Source organism: Mauremys mutica, chromosome 3 (assembly GCF_020497125.1).
Source record: "Mauremys mutica isolate MM-2020 ecotype Southern chromosome 3, ASM2049712v1, whole genome shotgun sequence".
NCBI lineage: Eukaryota > Metazoa > Chordata > Testudines > Geoemydidae > Mauremys > Mauremys mutica.
Genome location: NC_059074.1, coordinates 84,836,372 through 84,854,013, shown reverse-complemented (window position 1 = coordinate 84,854,013; position 17,642 = coordinate 84,836,372). Strand labels below are relative to the sequence as shown.

The 17,642-nt window shown below is 43.8% G+C and overlaps 1 protein-coding gene across 1 annotated transcript in view; it reads left to right on the top strand.

The window, feature by feature from the left end:
- Window positions 1–17,181, top strand: part of METTL24 (methyltransferase like 24) — a 93,746-nt gene extending 76,565 nt beyond the window's left edge. Inside the window, exon 5 of the mRNA XM_045011788.1 lies at window positions 15,894–17,181. Within this exon, the coding sequence (XP_044867723.1) occupies window positions 15,894–16,208 (315 nt within the window). The 3' untranslated portion in view covers window positions 16,209–17,181. The remainder of the gene's footprint in view (window positions 1–15,893) is intronic.
- Window positions 17,182–17,642: the final 461 nt, after the last annotated feature.

Here is a 17,642-nt window from a genome sequence, read left to right as displayed (position 1 = left end):
CCCCTGGCCTAGGTAGATACCTTAATCCCTGGGCTATTCAGAGGCTCACTTTCTTTCCTTCACTCCCCAGTATATAATGTAGGATTTAGGCTTCTAAAGCTCTTTCTCAAGAGAATTCTTCCACCCCCTTTAAGCAACAGTTTGAAGGACCAGCAAGGCCCTGAAGAGGTGATGATATTTTGATCCTTTTCTATTTTACAGAGAAGAGCTTTGCAGGTTGGAAAAAACCAACAGAGTACAAATGGTGTCTTCTGTTTCAGAGCAGAGGTTTGCTAGTATTGGTTAATGAAACTGGCTGCAAGTAAAAAAAAAAGTCACTGGTTGAATATTATGTAAAACATCAAATGAGCCAATCCAACATTTGCACACCTTGCTTCCTCTGGGGTAGCTTAATTTTAGGAATTACTCTAATTTAGTTATAAATGAATGGTCCATTAGTTCAGAATAGTCTCCAAAGCAGTGACGAGGGCCAAAAGCTTTAATTACCATGCTTTCCATGCAAGAAAGAGGCTAAAATGAGAACAGGATTTCATGTGAGTTTAATAGAATCAGCAATGGTGAACAGGAAGGTGCTCAGAGCAGGAGATGTGATACATTAGATGCCAAGATGCCAAGCAAAAAAGAGAACACTGAGTCAAATGAGCTTAGCTTTAGAAGCCAATGGGATTGGTCGTATTCAGTTTAGCAGGATTTGGGCAGATTTTTGGGTGAGCAGGAAACACCCCAGTAATTTTAACCAAGTCATTTCCTGTAAAGACACTAATGCAATTTAACCGGACTGATTTATTACACCCCAGGGGCTTTGTTTTATCTTTGTGTCTCAGCCCTGCTTTGCGGAAGCTGTCTTGACCCAACACATCGTGTTCAAAATTTTAAGTCAAAGCCATTTTATGTATTTTTTATTACACCATGTTGAACACAAAATGTTATTCCTTGGGCCCTTGAGAATGGATGTAATGTACAAGTCACTGCCAGCAGTAGCAAACCCACAGCCTCTCTCTGCACAAATAAAGCCAATAAATCTGTAATTCCCCACCTCAGCTCCCACAAAATCATTTTCACTCGCCACATAAATAGACACCTTCTGCTTCTCAACCTTTTCCAAATGCCTGCCCAGATAGACCAGCTTTGCAACATCCACTAAACACCACCACATTTGGGCTACTTTGGACCAAAAGAAAGAGAATTTCAAAGTCAGGGGTATCTCCTGGAGAACACTGTGGCAGCATGTAGAATGATTTGTACCATAGCACATAGGAGCCTGTCATGGACCAGGAGCAGAGTGTCCTAGATGCTAGAGAAACACAGAACAAGATGACAGTACGTAAAGCTTCTCCAGCAGGAGCTCCTCTATTGAGCCCAACTGTAGTAGTGTGGCACATGGGGAGAAGTGGTCACACCCTAGCAGCCAATACAGATTCCAGAGCACAGGTACTTTATGCTCACAGAGAAATACACACTGCTTAGCAAGCGAGCTGCCATTTTCTGCACCACCTGCAGTTTTCAAGCTGATTTAAGGTGTAGTCTAGGGGTGCGCAAACTTTTTGGCCTGCATTGGATTTCGGAAATTGTATGGAGGGGCCGGTGAGGGGAGGCTGTGCCTCCCCCAAACAGCCAGGCATGGCCCCCGCCCCCTATCCAACCCCCACTGCTTCTCGTCCCCTGACAGTCCCCCCCAGACTCCTGCCCCATCCAACCCCCCCGCCCCCTGACTGCCCCTGGAACTTCCATCCCTGACTGCCCCCCGCTGCCCCATTCAACCCCTCCTCTCATTCCTGACTGCCTCCTGGGACTCCTGCCCCATCCAACCATCCCTTCTCCCTGTCCCCTGACTGCCCCCCTGCCACCCCATCCACCCCCCCTCCTTCCTGACTGCCCCCTGGGGACTTCTGCCCCTGACAGCCGCCATTCAACCCCCGTTTCCCACCCTCTGACCGCCCCACCCCCATCCACACTCCTGCCCCCTGACCACCCCCCTGAATGCCCCTGCTCTCTATCCACCCCCCCCCCCACACTCCCTGTCCCCTTACCGAGCTGCCTGGAGCACTGGTGGATGGCAGCGCTACAGCCGCACTGCCCAGATCACCGGGACAGGCCATGGCTCTGCAGCTGTGCTGCCCCAGGAACTCGCAGCCCTGCTGCCCATAGCATTGCGCTGGCACTGCAGTGAGCTGAGGCTGCAAGGGAGGTGCCGGGGGCTAGCCTCCCAGGCCAGGAGCTCAGGGGCCCGAGCAGGAGGGTCTCATGGGCTGGATGTGGCCCACGGGCCGTAGTTTGCCCACCTCTGGTATAGTCCCATGCAGAACACTTTGCAGGATTCTAATTGTGAGGTAAAAAAGGCATGGATGATGGTAGTGAGGCCTACATTTGACTGAAAGGGTGACAGCCTCCTGCCCAGCTTTGGATGGAGAAACTCTGGTCTGGCCCCTGCAGCAGTATGATTAGCCAACAGCAGCTGGGAGGTTAAGAAGATTATTTTGTCTTCTGGTAATTCAAAGTGATGTCTGAAAAGTTTCTTACCAGCTTAAAGAATACCTCCTTTTGCCCACCCTTCCCATTCAGTTAAACTTGGATGACTGAATAGGGTTTTTTTTTCCCTTCTATGAAAGCTTGAGAAAGAAATTACTGTCAGATTAAGATCATGCAGGAGAAATTTTAGCCTAAGGGAAAACTTTTGGAGAAATTAGCGAAGTACCATCACAGCCTTATGCATGACCCGTCCATTGTGCGTGCATGCATGTGTGCGAGCGAGAGAGGTTTTATGCTACCATAGTTTTCCCATGTTAATTTTCCTTAAGTGACATAACTAGATATAGTATTCATAGGGATCGTAAATGCTTAGTTATAATTGATGTTATTAATGGATCCTTCCTCTCCTATTCTGTAGCCTTTTCTGTAAGGCTAGTCCCTACGGGGGACATTAATGCATTGGACAAGCTGTTACTCCCATTATTGATGGTTGAGTAGCAGGGACAGTTAAGTAAGTTTTTTGTCTCCACTTTGCTGCACTTTCAATGTGTGCAGTAAAAAACCAACACCCAGTCAGTACCTCAAAAACGACCACAGACCGTCAACAACAAGAAAACAATATTGGCTTGCACCACGCAGTTACCACAGAACCATGTCTCAGCAATGTCTAGTGGATGAATCTAGACTAAAAGTGGTTGGAGTAGGATGATCACATTCTAGAGCATGGAGGCCATATACGTACCTGGATATAGAACATGTTTATCCTGTTACTTCATGAACCAAGGATGAATTATTTGGCTATGAAGCTATCTATACAGTGCCATCATCTGGGAGACAAAAAGGAACTTTAGTTTTGATCCACATTGAGTAAGAAACACAGGCCAGAATAGGGGCACTTTATCTTTTCTCCCAAGCCCTGCACCCTCGCCATCCTGGTCAGGGTAACCAGTAGCATGCATGAAACAGCACAGTTGATGCTCTTCCTCTTCTCACTGTTCAGAGATGACATCCATTCTCCTTGGATTGAAGAGATATCAGGACCGGGTCCTGCACTGCTTCATCTGCACTTTGCTCCAAGGATGTTCCACTGTTCTATCTGCCATCAGTTACAACCCTGGGTAGGAGAGAGACAAGGGCACAGGGCAAGGAAATAAAAGGGAACTACACAATAGGCTGTTTGTGAAGAGGGCAGAAATCAAGTTGAAAGGGGATGAATAGAAGGAAGAGGAAAGAGGGAAACATACTGAAAGACTGCAGAAAAGAGGACAGCAAGCCATAGAAGAAAGAAAGAAAAAAAAATTAAAAGACACATGCCAGCTTATTCCCAAGAAAGTTGCTGCCAAAATGTGGATTTCATTCATATAGCACTGTCTAAATTCTTATCTACTGAGGGCATCGTAAACTAAGGGAGGGGTAACAAAAGACAGACAACAGAGAATAGAGCTTGTCTCATCATGCTTTTGATATGAAAATTATAATTTGTTAATCATGGCTTTGGAGGGCAGGCACAGATCCTCCAAGTACCACTGTGTCAAAGCTGCTAAAATGTAGCAAGCAGGAGTAAAGATCCAAATTCAAGCCTGGCTCACCTGGCTGACAGGGGGATTGCTCACTGTCCCTTTGCAGCCTCCCACACCAGCCACAGAATTTCCTGCTGTGTCCTGGCCCCAAGACTCCAGGCCAGGGACTGGCACTGGTCCATGGACTGGACATTGAGAAAAACTGCTTTAGAGCACAGAGGAGATGCACTCTGTGCCCCCCAGAAGCTTACAATCTAACCCTGAGACCATTTTGTTCAAGGCTATTATTTACTTCCTGTTATTTAATTTCTAAGCATCAATTTTTAATACTTGAATCAACTGTGGCAGGTTTCACTTAAAAAAGGAAGCCTCTTAGCGGTTTCAGGGACCACACAGTATCTTGTCAGAGATCACAACTTCAGTGCAGCTAAAGCGCCCTCTCAAAAGCAACATTGTATGGAGGAAAACTCCAAAGAATGACATAGCCAAGGCCTGACAGCATGAATGTGCTGTACTTCCACCATTAAGCAGGGGCTTCTGTGCATGAAATAGTGTGCTTAGTGAAGAACAGGGGCAGCTCTTTGATGTCATTACGAATCTGAGATGGAGTTAAAAATCTTTCCTCTGCAGCTCCCCATACTTTGTTTTCAAGTGGCTTTTTTGTAATCCAGCACTTGAATAAAGTCTCTTCAGTCTTTAATTTTTTCCAGTGTCAGTGTTTTTCTTCAGCAAGTCAATATGTGGCAGCTTTGGCATTGTCTGTATAATTCAATACGGAAAGGAAATAGCTTGAAAACAGAGATCTAAGCCTCTACAGTCCATCCAGCCACAAAGTCACAGAAGCTATCAGTTATACAGATCAAAATTATCTCCCATAGCATGGAGGGCTAGATTTCCCACATAGAGCTGAGGCATATGAACAGAGCTCTAACAGCAGGCATCAGGACAAATACTAACATTTGCAGATCTTATTTTGTGGGTTAACCCCTCAAAGGACTCAAATCTCAAAATCAGAAATTCTCTGCTAGGTGGCACCATGCTGGAATCATTGTATATAGACATCCGGCTCCTCAGAGAAGAAATCGGTCAGAAGGTGGGTTTTCCAGTAGGTTTTTCAAAATATAGCTTTAATCCTAGGAGATGGTCCATAGAGAGTCTTATTTCCATTAGTAATCTGTGTACTTTTATTCAAACTTCTCTCTGTCTCACATGCTCACACAATTTCAAAAGAAAATTAGACCAAGGATCTACCAAGCTCGGCCTCCCACCTGGGAATCCTTGCTCCAAATCAGGCAGAGCAGGCATTTGAATTTGTGGCTCCCCGCTCCTTGTGAATGCCCTAATCCCCAGACTATTGGGTATTCTGGGGTCATGCTTGCTTGTTTTTTGGTGAGATTTCTCATCTAGATTTAGTCTGCCAGAGCACACATCTGACTGCTTAGGTGCCAAACTGCAGGAGTGGGTATGTGGCCTCTTTCCTCTGTATTTCACTCCTGGCTAGATTAAGCAGCTCCCTGCTCAATTTACTGGCTTCTGAGAATCCCTTTCTCAGCTGCCTAACTCTCACCATGCATTGTATTAAAAGCCTGGATGCCAAACTTGGTGACAGGATGGCTAAGGGTTAGGTATTGCATTGCTCAGTGGTACAGTATCTAAATACCTTCATGTATTTAGTCCTTGGTACATAACAGCAAGTAGGGCAATCAGAGCTGCTCATGAGCAGGTGGTAAATGAACAGATATACGTATATGTTTCTGAGCAATGAAAAGCACTGAATGTTAAACTAAGAAATTCTGGCTTGGGTATATATCACATCCCTGCTAGCATCATATTTCTTTTCTGATCCTTCCAGTGTGTTTTTAATAGAAGTCATTATTGTGGCTTGGCAACCAACTTTTCTGCTGGGTAAAATGAGTTAATAGCCACATTTCAAGTCAGTTTTATGAAAGCAGAACAGAATGTGCAGGCTGCCTGCTGTTCAGCCAGTGCAGCTACAGGGCTATTAATTTTTTTTAGAAAATAGCTGTAAATATATTATGACAGAGTGACCTCAAACTATATCACTATGGGGCAAGAATAGTGGGGAAATGAGAGAATGAAGCCTTGCAGCAATTTTTCTGAAAAGTTTTCTAAATAGATAACGTCTCCATTTTTTAAAATTACAGCAGTCCCATGAAGATAAAGTCAGTGGTGTCTAAAGCAGTGCAACGTAGTCCTGTAATGAGCATACTTGTTTAGACTGTAAATTAGTTACAAAAATACAGCAAGATGCAATTTTTTATATATTTTGGAAAAGCAGCAGCCATTTGAATTTATAAAGAGGAACTACTGTGTTCATCCCTTAACTACTTTTCAACTTAAATGTCATAATGAGTTAAGGAAATAGTTTATATTTATAGTGCTTGTCGACACAATGGAGTCTAAAATGCTTCACAAGTAAACTGATATATAAACTATGATAGACAAAAAGCTACATTAAAGGTAGCAAACTCAAGCACTGAAAGTTAGGAAGTGCCAGAGTTGAGGATACCTGTGCACCCTTAATTTGGCACCCTTGTGCTTATGCATTATGATATAGTCTTTAATTACATGATTGCATACTATTTTTTCCACATGACTCTCTGCCTCGTTCAGAGCACAGGATGGACAATACTGACTTAATGAGCAGCTATTCTATATTTTATTTTCTCCTCATTGTTCAGTGTGTGGCTGTAAGCTTTATTTACTGTACACTATTCCAGCTCTGCTCTGGAGACATATTTATTAGTTTCTTCTTGGACTTTTCTATGGTGCTTAGCACTAAAGTATCTGAGTGCTTCACAAACATTTTATTAATTTATTTTCATAACACTGCTGTGAGGTGAAGGAGTATTATATCCCAATTTTGCAAATTGGAAACAGATACAGAGATTAAGGTCAAAAGTATCCACTGATTTTGGGTGCTGAATTTGATACACCTAGGACCTGATTATTTTTATAAGTAACATTATATACCACTTCATATGTTCAAAGCACAGTTCCCACTCCCCATAGTTTCAGCTGCAAGTCAGACCCCAGTGCCTCAAGTCAAGCACCTTGAAAATGAGGATTATACAATTAATGACCACCTGTGGAAAGTTTGGTGTAAGTATCCTGCCTAACTTCATATAGGAAATTCTGTGGCAGAGACAGGGGTAGAATCTAGTTCTTCAGAGTAGCATTCAACTGTCTCTAGTTTGCTTTCCCAGCAAGTTCTAGTCATGCCTGTCTGAACTCCCTGTCCTAGGCCCAGTCTCCCCCCTGCTCCTACTCCCAGGTAGGTAGAAAAAAGCAGCACTGCCTTTCAAAACAAGCCTAGCCCCTTTCAGAGGGAGGGGAGTGGGGGCAGTGCTTACTTTGTAATGAAAGAGGTGCTGGGACTCAGCCCTGGCAAGACCCAGCACAAATTTAGCACTGTTACCCAATTTAAGTTCAGTGCTGTGGTGGAGTCCTACACTTACAAAAAGGATTATGGGATCTTAATAGCAACAAGTGGTCAAGGTCCTGGTTTTAAGCCTCATCCACTAGAAGGCATGCCACCAATAGCACTCTGGGACTTTAGTTCAGAACTGATTGAAAGGGAATAGCACCACCAAATGAATCACAAACACTGCTTCCTACAGCACTTCAATGTTCCTTGGAGATCTCCCCTCCAAGTACTCGGACCAACTGGGCATGGCTTGTGAGTTCTGAGTGGATCACAGCAAAACACATGTCAAAACAGGATTCCATCTACCATAGCCAAAGAGCTGCATACTAAGCACTCCTCAAATGGTCAGATTGTGTGCATTGCATACACGAGTCTGTACACTCTTGTTCTGTCATAACCCTTTGTATGTATGTGTGTGTATGTTTGCATAACAGAAATTTACATAAAAGTTAAATCACAAAAATTGAGACAATATTATCTGACTGACATTAAGCCCACAAACAGGAAAATACATACGCAGATGAAACACTACATTTCACTCATCTTATTTTCCCCTATAGCAAGCATTACAGTAGCACTGTCATGCCTCATGAGCTGCAATATCCAGGCAAAAACAGGAGGTGAAAGGACAGTCTGAAAACGATACTAGAAAATATTTTCCATAACTTAATTCCTTGTTTATAACAACCCCTTGAAGGCTTGAAACAAATATGTTTCCCTGCTAAACTATTTTTATCCATCACATGCACTTACTGCCTTATTATTGTAAGGTTGCTTATTAGCACTGGGGTGCTGGCATCACTAATTTTAAAATTGACTGAAACACCTAGTCTAAAAACTAAACCAACCAATTGTATGGGATACATAACAGGTAAGAAGAAAGAAGTAAAGTGTCATGCTTAATTGCATGGGCGCTTTTTGTTTCAAGTCCTCATGGGTGAAATCCTGCCCCTATTGCAGCCAATGGCAAAACTCTGATGGACAGCATCTGCAATAGGGCTAGGAATCCACCCATGTGCTTGGCGTTATTTGAACATACAAAGTATGCCTGGGGTTTTATAAAAGATTTCAATGGAAGGGAGATATACTACCCAGAAATACCTTCCTGTGCAGATTTACAAAATAAACTTAGCAGCTAAGACACAGCCTCCTCTGCTGCACATTAAAAGCCGTTATGAGTTTTCTGCTGGAAGTTAATTCCTAGTTTAACTGATGCTCTAGTTTAACAGCTCTGGACACACTATTATTTATGTTAAGAAAGTTAATACTTTAAAGAAAATCATCCAAATATCACAGCAACTGAGTTGGCAAAAGAAAGGAAAGAAAAAAATGGACGTTTGTGAGGAGCATGTTTTTCTTCCTTAGCCAAGACTTTTTTTTTTGGAAAGACAAATCCATAGCTGTTTGTTTCAGTGAAGACATTTAACTTCCAACAAAAATGATAAAAAACCCCACTCAAATTCTCCTTTGCCCAAACTGAAAAAATAGCTTTAAAGTTACTCCTGAAAAGCAATTTAGATGCTTTCAGTGATGCTAGGAAGCCTACAGTAAAAATACACTAGTAATTAACATTTCAATAAGAATCTAGACAACATAATCTTCAGAGACCATATCTACTTTATCATGCACCAAAGAGATGTTTTACTGTGGTGTTGATAGGTCTCTCAAGGGTTTGGTCCAGCAATGTTCAAACTGTAATCTGTAAACATATTGCACATTCAGGAATATGGGAACAGTCTTTAGGATGAAGACAAAATTCCTGCCATAATGGAACAAGTAACAGTAGCAACACAACACTAGTGGATTATTGTAGTCATCAACTTCTACACTGTGTGATTTTACTTTCATTCCTATCATTAATAGTAATGATTCTGATGAATATTGAATTTGCAAATTGCAAGTGTATTAACTTGCTTAACTCAATTGTCTCCATTAATAAGTAGAATATATACGAAAAGGCAGTTGAAAAATCCAGTATTTAAGGCAGCAACACCAAGGTATTGTACCTGAAATAATTTGGGAGCCTCTTGATACTTCCTGTTCCAGTGTCTTTTTGTCAAGCTGTATATTTTTGGCCTCATTCAGCAGAGCTCATTGTCTGACAGTCTTTGGTAAGCGATAAGGTGAGGAGAGGCAGCAATCAAAAGTCCGGCATGTAAAGCAATATTTCCTTTCCCTCGGTTTGCACACACTCACATTCTCCTTTAGACACTGAAGGCCACTGAAGTTATTTACAACCCTGGCACTGCTCTCCAGATTTTAGAAAGTCACTAGGAATTTATTTGCTGACTGAAAGATGGGGAAGGAGTGAGCTTCACCAAGAGGCTGCCACCCTTCTGTCTCCTAGCATGTGTGAGTGAATTTAATGCTTACGAAAACTAGGGACAAACAACACTTCCTTCAGCCAAGGCACAGCACCAGCTGTAAGAGCTCCCTCACAACCATTTTGCCAGCGTGGCTCACTCCTGACCTGCAGACTCCCTGCTAGGGCCTCTCTTGAGCAGACTTCAGTTATGCTAGAGAAGGAAAGCTCTTTCTGCCAGTAAGAGTATAGCTAATTGAATACTAAATATGTGAATCCCATAATCCCCGGCAAAAGCCAGTATGTGTGTTGCAATGTGGGGGTTGGGAAGGCATTCTGAACAACAGGTTACCGTGCAAGCTCGACTCTCGCCAACAGCAGTTGGCCCAATAAAAGCTATTACCTCAACAACCTTGTCTTTCTAATATCCTAGGACCAACACAGCTAGAACAACACTGCATAGACTAGCCATGATCATTTTTAGGTTTGGGGAACAGTCCCATAAAACCACCATACTCCTGGGGGAATTCTGCACCACTGCACATGCGTAGAATTCGTGTCCCCTGCAGATTTCTTTGCTTCCCCCCAGAAAAATGACTTTCTGACAGGGAAGCCACAAAAGCGGTCATGTGACCATCCTCAGCAGTATGTTTTGGGTGCCCAGGGCAGCCGGCAGAGAGGTAAATCACTGTGGGGCAGAGGGCGAGACTGAGGAAGACCTAGCTGTTGGCTCCTATCCTGTGCCGGGCTCAGCTTCTTGTCTTGTCTGGGTTGGGGAGGATGGGACTTCCTCTTCCCCTGCACAGCATCCAGAGCCGGGTCAGACTCACCCCCAGGTTTCTCCCCAGGCTGCAGGAAGCTCTGCAAACTCCCCTCCTCCCTGCGCTCATCGCTCCTCAGCTGCAGGGGAAGGGATCACTGTACAGGGAGCTGCTCCGGCATCTGCCCAATCCCTGTGCATCCAGACCCCTTCATACCCAGACCTTCCTGCCAACCCTCACTCCCACTCACCTGCCAGGCCCTTGCACCTGGACTACCCCGACAACTTGTCTGGATTCCCACTCCACCCAGACCCAACCAGCTGCACTTGGAGCCCCGCCCCACTTATCCCCACCCCGCTGAGCCCCACTCCCCTAGCATCTGGACCCCCCCCACTAAAACATCCAGAGCCCCCAATGAGCTTTATTCACACCCAACCCTCACACCACTGAGCTCCAACCACCTTCACCTGGATCCCCCTGCAGAGTCCCATTACCGTTGCAGTCAGAACCGCCGCCAACAAACCGCTGTGCATCTAGATCCTCCCTGCACTCAGCTTGCGCCCCACAGAACCCTCTCAATGCACACCTGGATCCTCCCACACTAAGACCTGGTCTACACTGGGGGGGGGGGAATTGATCTAAGATACGCAACTTCAGCTATGAAAATAACGTAGCTGAAGTCGACACATCTTAGATTGACTTACCTTCCGTCCTCACAGCACGGGAAGGATGTCCACAGCTCCCCCGTCAACTCCGCTTCCGCCTCTTGTCCTGGTGGAGTTCCAGAGTCGACGGCAGAGCATTCGGGGATTGATTTATTGCATCTAGACGAGATGCGATAAATTGAACCCTGATAGATCAATCGCTACCCGCCAATCCAGCGTGTAGTGTGGACGTACCCTAAGCTCCTCCACACTTGGAGCCTGCCGGGCTGAGCTTGCCTGCCCACACCTGGTGCATCTGGCACAGAGGGGCAGAGCTGTAGGGTGTTTCTGGGGCAGGCCTGGTCCTTGCACTGTCTCAGGGTTTGGTGCAGCCTCACCACTGAGTCTGTGTCCTGGGGCAAGGGGTGTGTGGAGCTGCAGAGTGATCTCCCACCTCTGTGCAGGCAGTGGCCAGAGTTGACCTTACCATGAGGCAAACTGAGGCAGCCACCTCAGGTGCCAGGCTGTGGGGGGGCACCACTAGGTCCCACAGTGTAGAAAATTGTGTCTGCTGCTGGTGCATATGTATTCTCTCTGCTCTAGATGCACAGAGATGGTGGAGTGCTGTGCTGGAGGAAGGAGGGCACAAGAGACATAACAGGCAGGCAGGAGAAAAGGTGAGCGGGAATAACAGAAAGCAGCAGGAACTGCAGAGAGAGAGAGGAAGAGACTTATGTACCTCTCTAGCACCCCCAGGAGCCTGGACTGATTAACACTAGCTTCTCAGGGAGCTTTCTGTTTTCTGCTGCTTCCCTGAACCCACTTGAGGAGAACAGGCAGTCAACTGAAGTAGTAGGAACCAGTTAGGCCCTTAAGACGCTGATATCTTCCCTCACTCAGGCCCTGCTACCAGCCTGATTATTTGTCCCCTTCAATTGAGTATTGAGAGCCACTATAACTGGCACAGAAGAGCAGTCATGAGTGAAAGAAGAAAACGCCCCTCTGGGGCAGCATTCAGAAAAAGAAAGCAAGCAAAGGAAGCTTTTCCATCTAAGCAGGAAGAAGCTCTCCCGAAATACATAGACAAATGCTCACGGTGAGCCTTCTGGCCCCAGTGAGGATGTGAGTGTTGAGGAGATGCCTGATCTTCCAATTAGTCAGAGTGCAGGTGACCTGGCAGCTACGGCAGCATCCATATCTCCATCTCAAATGGATATAACCATGCACATTCCTGAAGAAAAGTGCAGATCAGAGAAAAGTGTGGTGGAGGTGGAAGAAACAGCTGCTGCTGAGTTTAGTTCCTTAAGTCTAGTTGATCCAGCACTGTGGACCCACTTGAGCAGTAGCCTGAGGGACTTCCCTGTACTGCATGGGCCACAGTAAGTGAAAAACTTCATGTTCCCCAAAGAGAATAAAAATAGAAGTTTCCATCCAACACATTACTGGCATGAAATCCCCAATGGTGACAAAGTGACGAGGCCATGGCTTATGTATTAAAAACCCAGAATGCTGCATACTGTTTTTGTTGCAAACTCTTCCAGTCTAATGTTCAAGCCACATTGGGTTCTACAGGAAAAAAAGGACTCGAAAAATCTGGCTAGAAATCTGGCATGCCATGAGAAGGCAGCAAATTACCAGAGAGCATTCCATAGGTGGAAAGAGCTTGAGATGAGACTAAGGTTAAAGGCCACCATAGATGATCAGCAACAAGAGAAGGTTGCATCAGAGTCTCTTTACTGGCAAAATGTTCTGAAAAGGCTCATTGCCATTGTGAGAATGCTTGCTACCCAAAACCTAGCACTGCGTGGCACTTCAGATCAGCTGTATGTGCCAAACAATGGAAACTTCCTTAAAATTGTGGAGCTGATGGCTGAGTTTGATGCTGTACTCCAGGAGCATCTAAGAAGAGTCACCACCCACAAAATGTACATACACCACTATCTTGGAAAAACAATTCCAAATGAGATCAAAGAGTTACTGGCAACAAAAGTCAAACAGAAGATTGTGGCAGATCTGAAGTCAGCAAGATATTACTCTAAGAACAGGAGTACTTGTGGCACCTTAGAGATTAACAAATTTATTTGAGCATAAGCTTTCGTGGCCTACAGCCCACTTCATCGGATGCAAGATATTACTCTGTTAATCTGTACTGCACACCTGACATCAGCCATATGGAACAAATGACTTTAATGATGCATTTTGTAACAGAATCTAGTGAAAATGTCCCTGCAATGGTGACTGTCAGAGCATTTTCTAGAATTTATTGACATTGATGATTTAGTTGGGAATTGGTCCTGCTTCGAGCATGGGGTTGGACTAGATGACCTCCTGAGGTCCCTTCTAACCCTGATATTCTATGATACTACAGGAGCTGGTATAACAAATGTGCTTCTTAAAAAGCTGGAAGATACGGGAATTGCGGTAGCTGACATGAGAGTTCAGGGCTACAATAATGGTGCCAACATGAGAGGAAAGAACAGAGGAGTGCAGACATCGATCCGAGAGTTAAACCCTCGAGCTTTTTTTGTCTTATGCAGTTCTCATTCACTGAACTTGGTGGTCAGTGAGGCAGCATCAGCTTCTAGTGAGGCTTCTGAATTTTTTAATGTAATTCAAAGCATCTATGTATTTTTCTCTGCATCAACTCAGCAATGGCAAATTTTGAAACAACATCTGGGAACATCCTCTCTTACACTGAAATCACTGAGTGCCACAGGGTGGGAAAGTTGAGTGGTGGTGATAAGCCTAACACACCAAATTGGGAAGATAGATGATGCCATAGTTGCCATTATGGAGGATAATGCTATGACAGGAACTGTTTGTGGGAGAACAGTGGCAGAGGGAAATGGAATCACCAGAAACAACTTCAAATTTCTGTGTAGCTTAGTGTAGTGGCATGACATACTGTTTGAAATAAATCTTGTAAGCAAGAGACTCCAAGGTGTTGATCTTGATATATCTGGAGCAATGGAACAACTGGACAAAGCAAAGTTGTACCTACAGTTTTACTGGTCAGATGAAGGATTTCAAAACATTCTGAAGAGTGCACAGAAGTTGGTAGAGGAACTTCACACTGAAGCTATTTTCCCACCCATTCAAGAATACAAGAGTCACCGAAGAAGACATTTTGATTATGAGGCATGGGATGATCCCATAAGAGACCCAAACAACAATTCAAAGTTAAATTCTTTAACCAGGTGCTAGATTGTGCAATACAGTCAGTTGAAGAACATTTCATGTGGCTCAGGGAACATAGCAGTATATTTGGGATGTTGTATGATATTCCAAAATTCCTCACCTACACCAGCAATGCAGGGCACTAGAGACAGTGTTGACACATGATGACATGCGCAATATTGATGCAAGTGATTTAGGTGACAAACTGAAAGCCCTTTTAAGATACATTTCAGCAGGATCAACTCCAAAGGCTGTTCTGGAATATATGTGCACAAATAAGATGACCACCCTCTTTCCAAATGCTTTTGTTGCTCTGCGCATATTTCTAACACTTCCTGTAACAGTTGCCAGTGGAGAATGCAGCTTCTCCAAGCTGAAGTTAATAAAAACAAATCTACACTCCACAGTGACACAGGAGAAGCTGGTCAGCCTTGCAACCATCTCAATAGAGCATGAGCTGGCCCAGACCGTAGACCTTCAGGAAGCAGGTCAAATATTTGCAACCAAGAAGGCATGGAAAGCACCACTTTGATTATTCAAACAGATAAAAATGCCAGTGTTTACTATGCAGACAAGAAAAGTTAACTTTCAAACGACTGAACAGCAAATGTAAGTGTTGTTCAATAATTTTTTTAACAAGGCATTTTAAGTTGTTAGTTCTCCTTTATTGGGGTAGGTAGCAGAGGAGTAGAACAGGAAGGTGGCAGAATTGAGACCTTTCAAAGTTCTGGCCCAAGCGAGGGGGCATGGAGGCGTCATTTGAGCTCCCCGCCTCAGGTGCCAAAATGTTGTGGGCCGGCCCTGGCAGTGGCCTGTGCTCCGCAATGCCATGCTGAAGCCTACACATTTATTCGATAAATAAAATTTGCAGAATTTTTAAATATTGTGTGCAGAATTGTTTGGCACAGAATGCCCTCGGGAATAAGACCAATAACAATGTCTCTGTTACCCTCTGCTGCCCTTGTCTGTTGTATGCAGTTGTTTTGTCCTCATATACTTAGATTGGAAGGTCTTTGGAGTGGGAGGGGGGAAGAGAGAGAGACTGTGTGTGTGTGTCCTAACATAATAGTATTGATTGGGGCCCCCAGTGTTATTGCTGTACAAACATACATAACTTGTTACAGGGGCTCACTGGATTTTGTAATACTAAAGAAATTAATGGACAAATAGCACTTCCTTCAGCCAAGATTAAAGAAAAGAATGATCTGAGTATCTTTGCATATCAATGGGTGTTCCTCACCCCTCTAACTTTGAGACACTCACAGGATTTGTAAAGGAATAATAAAAATATAGAGGTTTAATGACCACATTAGTACCCTCATTAGAAGCCTCAGACTACAAAGCATTTAAAACAGGGGGTTGGGGAGGAGAAGTTATGAACAAGCAATTATGAAACTTCAAAAACTGGTTCAATTATCCCCAGGAGGTGCTGGGATTGCTAAATAAAAACAGCCATACTCAAGAGTAATTAAGTAAAATTGAATGAAATTGAAAAGCCTGGCACTTCAGATGGTTATCAAAAGCAATTGCAAAGTCTGTCTTTTTCATAAAGTAATTAGTTTTTTGTTTCAGATTGATGTCCTCAAGGCAGATATGGAAAGTGCGGAGTGGAAAATTTTGGAAAACCTGATTCTGGAAGACATTGTTGAACAGATAGGACAATTGGTCTTTGAAGTCCACATTCATTGGCCTGGTTTTGAGGTCAGTGGCAATGACAGCACGGTGGTCCGATACTGGTACAGTCTTCTCAAAGAATTAGAACTAAAGGATTTCAGGCTTTTTCACACTTACAAAGACTTATTGAAACCACAGATGTTTCTGAAGAAGGAAGCCTTCAATGCAAGTAGCTGTTACACATTAAGCTGGGTGAACACAAGATGGAAGTAGCATAAAGGAATTGATGACATGTAATCATCCCACTCAACAGCATTAGTGAAAAGGACATTGGAGCAGCTGACAAAAGTTACTGAACTTGCAAACCGAGGCCCTGCTATCAAAATGAACTGTTTTTCTGTTTCTCAGCAGTATTGCAAAAGCTGGATGTTATCATGCTTTGCTTCTGAGTACTAGAAAGAGATCTGGTGTTGAAATTGTTTTGTACAGTGCATCTTCCATGGTTACATTGATAGACTTTATTAGAAACAGATGTGAGACTTTCTAAGTGTTTGTCTAAAGCGGTTAACAGTTCTCCACACATGGCTGTGGATTGACCCCAGCCTCCCTAAAAGTCAGCAAAGACAGTTTGCCTACTCTGTCCCTGAAAATTCACTGGGAGCGGCTATAGTACAGTGTACACCAAGAGACGCTGCTGAAAAAAATCATTGATCCAAATAAGTTACTTTCTCATAAATGATTATGCTTAGACTAGCACCTTTTAGTACTTTAAAAACAAACACTCCCATGATAATTATGGCAGATTGTTGTCTTCCAATCAACAATTACTTAAACGGGACAGTCAGTGGGAAATCTAGTCAATTTAAAAAAAAGGTGTTATGTATTTTCAGATACTACACCTGCTCCTCAATGTATATCCATGCCAGCTCCTACTCCACATGCATTCTTCACTCAAATCAGTCCCCCTTCCAATGGCTAACGAGCTGAAATCACTCAACTGGCCCATCCAGGTCTCCCTCAGAAGCCCAACTGGCAGGCTCAGTAGGCCCAAGCAATATATTTTAAACTTCCCAGAAAAGTCATTTTCCTGTCACTTTACCAGAAACATAATAAAGGCATGCATGGTTTATGTGAACATTTTGAAAAAACTTTAGCCCATCCAATACCACCCATCTGAGGGGGGTTAGGAGAGAATTTATGTAATGTATTCCCATTCAACTTTGTATTAAATAAAATGCACCCAGTCTCCCTTGCTTTGGTACTTCCCCTTCCTTTTCTGTTCTTTAACTTCCTTTACTTTCCCATTTGCCCAGAGTCTTGATGTTTCTCCTCTCCCACTCATTTTTCTGTCTGTCCGCAATTAATTTTACTATGTTTAATAAGATTTTCCTCAATCATTCTTTTCCTGGTTTGTTCCTTTAATTCTTTCTCTCTCCCCTTACAAGCCTAGTATGTCCCTCATTCCTTTGGGCACACACGTCTTCACAAACTCCCTGCTGCGCTGCTACACCACACACACTGGCATGCTATACAGACCTACCTTCCAAGGCTTGGAAAACAGATGAAGTGTATGTACCATTTTCCTAACACTTGTATACCATACTAAATGGGTGCCCTGCTACACAATTTCCCCAGATCCATTAACTAGTCCCACACAAATACATCAGTCAGTTCTTCCCCCCCCCCCCCCTTCCTGGCTCCTCTTAC